We start from the raw sequence: 12,035 nt of genomic DNA, 5'->3' as shown, positions 1-12,035 counted from the left end.
AAGTCAGAATCTTAGCACATAGTTTTTTAAAAATGCATAATGTGTGGTTCCTAAAACAAAATCTTCTCTATTTCATACCTTGTCCTGTTTCAAAATATCTGGTGGATTAACATCACAGATACAGTATCTTATTCTTAAAGTGTCCGAAACATTGCCATCATCTGTAACTTGAAAGCAATCAATACAAGAACAAAAGGCACCCAAAGAAAAATATATAATTTCAAATATTTCAAAAAAGTGGAATAAAATACGAGACCAAGATCTTCTTAACAACTTGTAGAAGATTACAAAGGCATTTCTGTGATTTTGCTGTCCACCTCCTTGAAGGGTTGTCTCACTGAACTAATTCCTATTGCAAGCAAAGCAGACATTCTTACATAAAAGCTGCTGCCTGTATTTTCAAAAGAACAAATTCCATGTCTTGCACAAAGAGAAATAAAGCAGATTATTTTGCCCCACAACAAAAGGAAGAATCCTATTTAGCAACCATCATGTTTGCAGGCAAGAAACCAGAAAAAGTTCCTGAAATTTCAACAGGTTTTCTCTAATTTAGCGAGGGCACTAACTCATTACCAAAATATGAGCCCTTTTTATTTAGCAAAGTAGATTTGTTTTATTTGAACACAACATGCAAACTATAAATGTTGCTAAAAATGCCCCCATGAAAAATTTTAATTAAATTTACAAATAATTACTAATAAAACTTTTCTTCAATACAGCTCATTTAAAAAAAAATACAAAAAAGGATTTCTGTAATCTTGTGAGTTTGGGGTTCCCCCCCCTCCCCACTGCATTCGACATACCTTTATGCTCAGATAATTATCACTTCTTGTCTTTGGAGCTGCAGCCTGCTGATTCATAATGACACCCCCTCTCTTTGGATTTCAATACAAAAAAGTAGTCCATAAAATCAACTGTGTCAAGACAATGAAGACTGTAACTCAAGCCCATGCCCTTCTAATAATTTCACTTGACATGTCTGCCAGATTCCTGTCACCCTCTTTTGCATGTGAATTTTACATACTCCCTAAATGTTCTCAGGAAGCTTTCTGCACTGCCAGTTGCACACAGCAAGACCGTGAGAACAGAGTGGAGAGTTCACTTCTAAGCAGCCCGGACTGCTCTCCCATTGCTTTATTATGCATACTGATGTAACTTCCTCTATCCAAGGGGGGGGTGGAGGGAGAGGGAGAGGGAGTGGGCAAGGCTACCTCCGGGGCAAGAACAAAAGCAGCTCGAGGGTCTCTGCCCAGAGTTGGGGGGAATCACCTCCACTTCTCACTTTACAGGCGTTACACTTTACATTGGATACAAACCCAGCTAGAAGCTGAAAGTTGCAAAACTTCCCCCCTATAGCGAGAGGAGATTCCCACGATATTTAGTGGTCTAGCACAACATACAACATAACACACACAAAAAAAATTCCTTCCAGCAGCACCTTAAAGACCAACTAAGTTTTTTATTTTGGTATGAGCTTTCATGTGCATGCACACTTCTTCAGATACACTGAAATAGAAGTCCCCAGAGGCTTATAAGCGTGTATCTGAAGAAGTGTGCATGCACACGAAAGCTCATACCAAAATCAAAAACTTAGTTGGTCTTTAAGGTGCTGCTGGAAGGATTTTTTTAAATTTTGTTTTGACTACGTCAGACCAACACGGCTACCCTACCTGTAAATACAACATAACAATTTGATTTGCATTTGCCCAAATCATCAAGGTAAAAAAAAGCAAGCACATTCAAAGTGTCTGCTTGCTTGCTTGTTTTATTTCTTTAATTTGTATATTGCCCTTCAGCCATCTCAGGGCAGTTCACAACATAAAAATACAATATAAAAACACAACAACGACAAAACAACAACAAACCTCTCCCCACCCCCTCCCACAAACACATTTAAAAGGGTTGTTTTTGTGGGAACTGTATTAGCATGTATTTTCATTGTTGTTAAGTCACTTGAAGAATCTTGTAAGAAATAAAATAAATAAAAATCATTGAGTGAAGGGACCATAAGAAAGACAAATTATACTGTTAATAAGAGTTCTATCTCAAAATACAAATGGAACTTATTTTCCTTCTAAATAGTGGATAGCACTTGCAGTTTTCCCCACCATAAGGATTACAGTATTTCCGGGTAAAATTAAAAAGAATAGCTCAGTCCAGTTACAGCCACAAACACAAAACTTATGATCACAGAAGTGCATCTCCACTTGCATCCAAGTCAGTTCCACAAGTCCTGATGAAATCTGAAAGAGCACAATTACTAAGAAATTGGACCTCAAATCCGAAATCCCCAATCCAAATGTTGCTTCTGCCACAAGCTCATGAGGTGGCATTGGGCAAACCATCCATGGGCATAGCCAGAGGGGCAGGGGGAAGCTACCCCTCTAAATCAAGTAAATAAATAAAAAAACAAAAAGTTGAAATAATCAGAATTTTTGGCGTGGACAGGCACGCTGGGTTCCACCCAACATTGCAGGGGCCTGATGTGTGCGATATCTCACGGTGGGAGGAGGCCCGATGGGGACCCTCATGTCCTCTGAAAGGCCTGGCTCCCTCAGTAAAAATTTGGGGAGGGTCCTTATTTCTTTTCTTCCTCCATACCCCTTTGCAACCATTTCTTTATGTCACAAAAAGTTGAATGTTATCCCAAAACTGGCAACAGTAGATGTAATCATGTAACCTCCACCGCACACCATTAGAACAGATCATGTCTTTCCCTGTGGTCAGTGGCAAAGTAATCAAGACTCTTGACTTTTGTCTTCTGGGTTTCTGGGGTTTTCTGTTGTTATTCTGTCTCTCACAGCTACAATAAACCTACTATTAAAATTATGGACTGGTCATTTATTCGTCAGAGGGCCAGTGGGTAAATTTAGCAGGGGATCAAATACCTTCCCCCCTCACTGTACCTCTTCTTGCGAACGCTTCATGTTGCATTTTTTCGGGTTAAGAATGCGGCAAACCGGAACTTCCAGGTTTCGCCGCATGCACACGCACAGAAGCGTTCTGCGTGGTTTGTGCATGCGCAGAATCGCTCTATCACGCTTTACACATATGCAGAAGCGCCGCTCTAGTTATGGACTTTTCGGGGTGCGAACGACACCCCGGAATGGATCGTGCCCGCAACCAGAAGTACCACTGTATAAGAGAACAAGGGAGGCATTCAGGGTGAGTTCTGGCACCTCTTTTTCTAGAAAAATAGCAATGGTTATTATAACTATTTATATTCCACCTTTTTTCTTGACAGAGACGTTCTAAGAGATGCCTAGCCCTCAGGGAGGTAATAAACCTGATGTAGCTTTAGCTGAACCATTTATACTGCAAGTCAGACTCACAAAAATGAATGCTACTCCATACAAAACAAAATAATAGTTACCTCATGGTGTTTTGGGTGGTAAACTGGTAAATGTGGGCTAGATGATGTTACTGTTGGTGGGGAGCCGCATGGTTCCCTGCTGGGCCCAGGCTTGTTCATTTGTAAATAGCTTAAAAGGAGTAGAAAGGATGGTCATCAAATTTGCAGATGATACCAACTACAGTGGGACCCAGGTGGCGCTGTGGTTAAACCACTGAGCCTAGGGCTTGCTGATCAGAAGGTCGGCGGTTCAAATCCCTGTGACGGGGTGAGCTCCCGTTGCTCGGTCCCAGCTCCTGCCAACCTAGCAGTTCAAAAGCACGTCAAAATGCAAGTAGATAAATAGGAACCGCTACAGCGGGAAGGTAAACGGCATTTCCATGTGCTGCTCTGGTTTGCCAGAAGCGGCTTTGTCATGCTGGCCACATGACCTGGAAGCTATACGCCGGCTCCCTCGGCCAATAATGCGAGATGAGCGCGCAACCCCAGAGTCGGTCACAACTGGACCTAATGGTCAGGGGTCCCTTTACCTTTACCTTTACCAACTACAGTAGATGGGGTATTTCTACCTTACCAGGCAGAAACAAGTCCTACAATTATTTTGATAAGATGGAGAACTGGGCCCAAACTAACAAAAATAATTTCAATGGAGATCATAGTTTCAATGGAGATAAATGTACAAGCTCTGCATTTAGGTAGGAAAAATCGGGTGCTCAAATACAGAGGAGGGTTGAAGGAACAGGGTATGTTTAATCTGGAGAAGATGTAGTTAAAAGTTAAAAGGTGATATGATAGCCATCCTCAAATACCTGAAGAGCTGTCACACTGAACCAAATTAATTTTCTGTTCTCCAGAGCAAGCTTCCCTAACCTAGTGCCCTTTAGATGTTTTTGGCTACAATTCCCATCACCCCCACCAGTATGGCCAGTGGTCAGGAATTAAGGGATTGGTAGAAGAATGCACAAATGAACAAAAAAGTAATAGTGACATTTCCTGAAGTCTTAATGCTTTTAAACCACACTTATGTTTTGCAGCTCTCAATTCTGTGAGGAAGTATGTTGAGACACTTTTCGAGCTGCAGAAATATGTCTTTGACAGAGAAACCATCAATTAATTTGGGTGGCGATGAATAGAAACTAAAGCACACTGCTTTAGTTTCTTCTGCAAACCAAACACTATTTTACCTTGTTGCTGCTAGGAATTAAAATCCAAAAAGTTTCCACTTAACTTCCAAATTTTGTGCAACACATTGCAGCCTTCACATTTACATGGATGAAAGTGGGGAAGAATTCTAATGTGCCGGTATTTTTGTTCCTGGTAGAACAATTCTGAGTATATTTTGTCACCATCTAGCATTCACAGACAATGAAATATAAAATTCTTGCTCTAAGCGTAACATCAAAAGGTTGATGTCCCAGTAATCCCCACCAAGAATTTAGACCCTGAATGTGTCTCCCTCTGTCATTAACGGTGGCAGGCACAAAGCTAACCTTCGGTTCACAGGTCACTTAGCATGGGCTTAGAACATGCCCTAGGTATAGACAGCTTCGTCTCCTGCCCATTTTGTTTACAAAGGACAAAATCTGGACACTGAATGGAAACACATGTTTGGCATTATGGGCTATTGTTGTGATACAGACCCCTACTGCAACTTTTCTCTGGCGTTTCAAAAGCAAAAACTGGAAACGTTAATTTAAGAAGTAAGCAATAATAACTTATCATGGACTCGGCTCAAATTGTTTACAAGTTTTAACTATTCTCCTACAGAGATGAAAAGTATTCACCATATCTAATTATTAATTTGAAAAAGCTATAAACGGTAGACATTTTATTAAAAGAGAAAGTGACGACTAAGAAAAACTTCTGAATCTGAAGAGTTCCACTATCCTCTGTTTTTTAACTTTGCATGCTTGCTGAGAAATTGTGGTGGGGGAAATGTGGATTCTAGAAAACATTTCAACCACTGTCAATTGTGCTTAGAGCACAATTTATTTAGTTAACAAAATTCATATACCACTTTATTGTAATAAAACTACCAAGCAGTTTATAAAATAAAACATTAAAAACAACTAAAACAGGTATTTTAAAACATTCAGAAGTGATTAAAAAAATGGCAGATTAGAAAAAAGATTGAAGACTTCCCTAAACAAAACTGTTTTGAACAAGAACTTGGAAAGAGTATAAGCAAAGGATGCTGCCACAGTAAAAGATGCTGCCACAGATGCTGCCACAGTAAAAGATTTATTTCTTACACATGCAGAGCAAGTATTATGTTGCACTAGTAACAGTGGCAGTTTTGCAGATCAAAGTAGTAGATGGTGAAAGATGATCCCACAAGTAAACTGGTCCCAAGTTGTCAAGGGCTGCATCTCCCTATATGAAGAAACCTGGACCTGTGGCCATCACCTGAGGCCCTTCCTTGCGTGCCTCTGAAGGGTGGCAACATGAGAACAGGCCTTTTCTGCAGTGGGTCCCAGTTTATGGAACGCTCTCCCCAGAGAGGCTCACCTGTCTGTGCACCCGTCAATTGCCATAAGTTACAATGGCATTCAGTGACCTGTTTTCACTTGCACGTTTTGCGATTAAACCCTGCAACAAGCACTTTGTTGCAGCACTGCACACGGCTCTTTACAAGCAGGCAAAATGTCAGGAGTGGCGCATGTCAGCAGAACTTCACCAAAACAGCCTGGCAGGGCAAATGGGGTGGTCCAATTAGGCCTGTGGGCCAAAGGCTACTGACCACTGTCCAAAGTCAGAGGCAGCATGAGAGAGTTCTCAGTGGCCTCATCCCACTCCTCTCAGGTTAAAAGGAGCTTGCTCAAGGGGCCATGAATATTAGGCTCCAACGGTACAGCTACTCATTTTACAGGGCTTTGCTAGCCTGCAATCCCACCATATGGGGCCTTAAAGCAATGCACTAACCTGCACGGTTCTGAGCCCTTTCATTTCCCTTTGATCACTCTCCCCTCAGGCACAAAGCAAAAGCAAGTACAATAAGCTCACCTGCCTCGTGTTTACTTTTAGTTACAGTTGGGGAGGCTCCAACAACTCCTCGTTGACTTTGCTATAAAGTAGCCTGAGGGCTGGGTCCAGACACCGGCTTTTTGAAAAGCAGCCACCTGCATCTTCATTGTAATATTCTTGCTGACAGTGTTCACTTTTTCAAAAACAAGAAAAACCATTTGCTATCTGTTTTAACTATTATTTATTGTGGTGTCCTCACTCTTTTGACAAGGGATGCCATGTACAAGAGAACATCGGAACGAAGTATACCAGTGTTTAAAAGCGCACTGGGGTGAGGGGGGGGCGGGACTTTGCTTCCCAGCAGCACCCAAGAGAACAGAAAGCTGGAACCAAACCCACAAACAATGTGTTCATCTATATAGAAATGCAAGCTATCCTTGCCCCCAAGAGACACACTGGATTGTTCCCGCATTAAAGGCCATTTGGCGGTGCGATAAAGGCCTTGATTAGCATCCTTTGATCTTTTATCCCATTATGAATTTCCACTGAACAACTTAGGAAAACTGAAAAGAGACACACAAAAAGATTTTAATTTGCAACCATTTATTCTTTTGGTTCTTCTTTTTACCAATTATTTTAATGGGATTGCAGAAACCCAGAGCAGATAGTCTCAGCAGATCTCAAAATATTTACCCAAAAAAGTACAATGTCAGGGCTTAAAACTATTGCAGAGACACACAGTGATATGAGTGAAAAGGGACAGGGAAAAGCTCAGTGGCCAGAAGTACAGAAAACTGAACATAAGAATAACTGAGTAATCACTCCTGTGTTGACAACTGATCTTTACAGAAGAGCTTGCTTATTTATTTACCGCAACAATCGTGAATAGTGACAGTGTCCGGGTTAATGCAAATGGAGCGCCATACAATGTTGAAAGCCACCCCTCAATGTAGAATAGCTGCAGGACAGAAAATGAATGCCCTCTTCTGCATTTATTTATTTATTATAAAAAACATTTATAGGTCATCTTACAACTAAAACTTACTCAAGGCAGCTCACACAATAGCATATAAAAATGGAATCCATTATAAAACCTCCTGGTACAATACTGTAATGATGGGGGACGCGGGTGGCGCTGTGGTCTAAACCACTGAGCCTCTTGGGCTTGCCGATCAGAAGGTTGGTGGTTTGAATCCCCGCGACGGGGTGAGCTCCCATTGCTTAGTCCAGTGATGGGCAACCTTTTGAGCTTGGTGTGTCAAAATTCGCCAAAAAACCGAGCATAACTCGGATGGTGTGTCACTTCGAGACAAAAAAAACATAATTTCGCGATATTTATAGTTTAAATAACAAAAATGTACAATTGTAATATATACGGTAACTGTATTTAATAAACCAAAAACTAATTATTTAACCTAACCAAACCAAACCAAAACCCCCTTATTTATCATAAAGTGCCCAGAGTTGTTGAGCTTTTGGGGGGAGCTGCTGACCAAAGTTTTGAAGGTTTTTTTTGGGGGGGGGTGCACCAAAGCTGTTGCGCTTTTGGGGGGGGAAAGAGAACAGAAATAAATGACGAATAATACCTTCGCTGGAACTAATACGCAGCACCGACATAGTCCGCCACAGAACGGGTTAAAAAATGAACGCTGTTACACCCAATCATCGTCTGCCAAAGCGCCAGAAAAAACAGCACAGAAAGGGTTAAAAAACCAATCTCTGGCTACCAGCAGCAGCAACAACAACAAAAGGATCCGGGTTTTAACTGCGGAGACAAGCTGTAGCGTGAAAAGGAGCGGGAGAACAAATGGGGGGGACAACAACAACAGCGTGAATGGGCCGATGGGGCACATGCCAGCAGTGAGGGCTCTGCGTGTCACAGGTTCGCCATCACTGGCTTAGTCCCTGCTCCTGCCAACCTAGCAGTTCGAAAGCACACCAAAAAGTGCAAGTAGATAAATAGGTACCGCTCCAGCGGGAAGGTAAACGGCTTTTCCATGCGCTGCTCTGGTCTTGGTGTTCCAGTGCACCTGGTTCGCCAGAAGCGGCTTAGTCATGCTGGCCACATGACCTGGAAGCTGTCTGTGGACAAACGGCGGCTCCCTCGGCCTATAGAGCGAGATGAGTGCCGCAACCCCAGAGTCGGACACGACTGGACCTGATGGTCAAGGGCCCCTTTACCCCTTTACCTTTAACACCAATTACCCTCTCTGCAGTTCTTACTGCTCGTTGGAGCCTCTTCTTGTCCAGCTTAGAGGCTGTACCACACCAGACAGTAATGGAATTACAGAGAACAGTTTCAATAGTACCTCTATAAAACTGGACCAGCGATTCTTGGGGCAGATTAAATTTCCTTAGTTGTTGCAAGAAATACAATATCTGGTGTACCTTTTTTAATAATAATATTGATGTTATCTGACCAATTCAATTTTTGAGAGATCATAGAGCCCAAGAACTTAAAGGACTCTACCACTACAACCATGTTACCAAGAATGGAGATTGTCAACAAGATGGGAGGGTGCCTTCTAAAATCAATTATCATTTCCACTGTTTTGGGGCATTTAGCAGCAAGTTATTCCTGCTGCACTACGAGACAAGATGATCTACTTCCCGCCTATATGCCATAGCTGCCAAGTTTTCACTTTTCTCGCGAGGAAGCCTATTCAGCATAAGGGAAAATCCCTGTAAAAAAGGGATAACTTGGCAGCTATGCTATATGCAGATTCATCATCCTCCCAGATGAGCCCATTAACTGTTGTATCATCTGCAAATTTCAAGATCTTAACTGATGGATCATTTTGAGGTGCAGTCATTAGTGTATAGAGAAAACAGCAGTGGGGAGAGCACACACCCCTGGGGAGCACCTGAACTGATGGTATTATTACTTGATGTGATTTTCCCCAGCCTCACCTGCTGCCTCCTGTCCGTTAGAAAGCTGCATATCCATTGACAAACAGAAGCAGGTACATTAAGCTGGAGTAATTTAGAAACCAATTTGGATGATATTGAAAGCTGAGCTAAAATCCACAAACAAAACTCGCACGTAACCCCCCGGGGAGTCCAGATGTTGCAAGATGTAATGCATTGCCCTGTTGACCGTATCATCTTTAAGGTCTTTAAGCAGAGGCTTGACAGGCATATGTCAATAATGCTTTGATGGTGTTTCCTGCTTGGCAGGGGGTTGGACTGGATGGCCCTTGTGGTCTCTTCCAACTCTATGATTCTATGATCTACTGACCTATTAGCTCGATAAGCAAATTGCAAAGGATTCAGCTCCAGGTCAGTAGTATCCTGCAAATAGGCTAACACTGTTGGACTGTGGGGTACCTCAGGGATCGGTTTTTTTGTCCATTCTCTTTTAAAGCCTCCATGAAACTGCTAGTGTGTACAGTAGTTGGAGAGTATTTTGCACTTACTTGGAAAGCTCAGGTGGTAGCAGTGAGCAGGAGTGCATCTCACCAGCTTCAGCCCTGTCTGGAGAGGTCAACATTGATTCCAGTAATCCGTGTTCATGTCACGTCCTGGCTTGACTACTGCAATGAGCTCTCTGTAGGGCTGCCTTTAAGGACTGTTTGGAAATGTCTGCTGGTTTAGAATGCAGCCCCCCCCCCTTAATGGAGGCTGGGTGGTCTAATCATGTGACATCAATATTGTAAAAAAAGGTAAAGGACCCCTGACAGTTAAGTCCAGCTGCAGATGACTCTGGGGTTGCGACGCTCATCTTGCTTTACAGGCCAAGAGAGCTGGTGTTTGTCCACTGGCAGTATTTCCAGATCATGTGGCCAGCATGACTAAGCCGCTTCTGGCAAACCAGAGCAGCACACGGAAACACTGTTTACCTTCCCGCTGTAGCGGTTCCTATTTATCTACTTGCACTTTGATGTGCTTTCGAACTGCTAGGTGGGCAGGAGCTGGGACCGAGCAACGGGAGCTCACCCCGTCACAGGGATTCGAACCGCTGACCTTCTGATCAGCAAGCCCTAGAGTCAGGAAGAGAGCAGAGAGAATTGCTGTAGACCCTTCACATCCTGGTCATCATTTGTTTGACTTACTCCCATCCGGACATCAGTACAGGACTCCATATACAAAAACGTCTAGGCACAAGAATAGCTTTTTCCCTTGTGCCATCAAATTGTTGAATCTGTAGTTGTGGGCAGAAAGGAGGCCAGTTGGTGGTATGGGGGTTTTTTCGCTGTCCTGTTGTATTGTGAGGGGAATAGTGTTTGTATGAGGTACGTTTTCTCTTTACATTGCAATGTAGTCGAAGCAAAATTCCAAGTATAGTTCATACTTGGTCAATAAATTATTCTATTCTATTCTATTCTATTCTACTAGTGTAATTCAGCCCGTTGAGTAAACGGGCAGAAGGAGACATCCCGGGGTTCGGAACCTGGCTTTGCTGGAGGCGGCACCGGGGCCGGCCGCGAGCCCTGCGTTGGCAAGGCGGGAAGCCCCGTTTCTCCGCGGGACACAAATGCCTACCTCACCACCGCTGATTTGCGGCCTCCCGCCGCTGCCGCGGCCCCACCACTCCTCTCACGGGCCAGGGAGGGTTGTGAGGAGGCAGAGGAGGACCAAGATGGCAGCATCGGGCTCCGGGGCCGCGGCGGCTGCAGGAGCCAGACCGGGCTCCTCAAAGGCGCCCTTCCTCCCCCCCATTCAGCTCTGCCGGCCTCCACCCTCGCTTCCCTGACGTGCCCTGCAGTGAGGCGGTGTCCGGCCGGGAGCGGCGGTTGGAGGAGGCAGGGAGGGAAGAGAGAGCATGCGTCCAGTCTCTGCGTCCAGTCCCTGTGTTCGTGGGGCACATGCGCAGTAGTGCGGACACAGGGACTGGATGCAGAGACACTTGCACTTTATTATATAGGATTCTATTCTATTCTAACGGCGCAGAGAAGCAGCACTACTCTCTTGGGGTGCTTCCCCAGGAAGAACCAGAACTCCAGTGCTTCCTCAGCCCAACCTAGAAGCATATCCTAAAGCTCAAGATAACTTGAAAAAAAATCAAATTATACACCTGAGATAATGTGACAATAGACTGTGTGTAAAATCACTTAATTCATTATTCTATCGCAGCAACTGGATGACAGATAAGAGACTTTCATTAAGTATACTAACACCACAGTGGTTTGCCAACCAGGTCCATAGGGGTGTTTTCTGCCTGCTTGATTCTATTAACTGCTGGACACCCAAATTCTTGTGCGCCATAACCAAGAGTTTAAAAATGGGGAATATGAAAGCATGGGACGAAAAGGCAGGAAAAATAAAAAAGGAACAATGTTCACGTATCCCTACAAATAAATCAATGGCATTCTCAGCATGTAATGGACACCTATGCAATTTAAAGCATTAAACTTTCATCTAAAACATTTCTCATTCATTACACAAACAAGCTGGCAGGAACCTCAGGCCTTCCCGCTTTGCATAATGGAAGAGATTGTGCTGGCTTATTCATGGACCACAAACTATGCTTTGCTGCACCATCTGAAATGGACCTCTGTCTTGTCATTTGCTTGTTGATTTAAAAAACTGAAGGGTAAGGCAGTCACAGAGAATTGGGAGAAACTGTTTCCTTCTAGTTGCAAAATTATTTTAAAAATCCCCATGCAGCTTTACCTCTTGATCTAAGGTATGGTTTTGTTTCAGAAGAAAGGCAATAGGGAAACACACACAAAGCTGTACCTTTAAATACATTTACAACTGCAATGCAAAATTTCTCTTT

General features: G+C 43.3%; 1 protein-coding gene across 1 annotated transcript in view; it reads right to left on the bottom strand.

The window, feature by feature from the left end:
* The window catches only part of PLEKHG4B (pleckstrin homology and RhoGEF domain containing G4B), a 92,922-nt gene extending 91,452 nt beyond the window's left edge, over positions 1-1,470 (bottom strand). Inside the window, exon 1 of the mRNA XM_035134775.2 lies at positions 804-1,470. Within this exon, the coding sequence (XP_034990666.1) occupies positions 804-860 (57 nt within the window). The 5' untranslated portion in view covers positions 861-1,470. The remainder of the gene's footprint in view (positions 1-803) is intronic.
* Between the last annotated feature and the right edge of the window lie 10,565 nt (positions 1,471-12,035).

Source organism: Zootoca vivipara, chromosome 13 (genome assembly GCF_963506605.1).
Source record: "Zootoca vivipara chromosome 13, rZooViv1.1, whole genome shotgun sequence".
Lineage (NCBI taxonomy): Eukaryota > Metazoa > Chordata > Lepidosauria > Squamata > Lacertidae > Zootoca > Zootoca vivipara.
The sequence above is the reverse complement of the archived record's forward strand: the minus strand, read 5'-3'. Positions and strand labels throughout refer to the sequence as shown.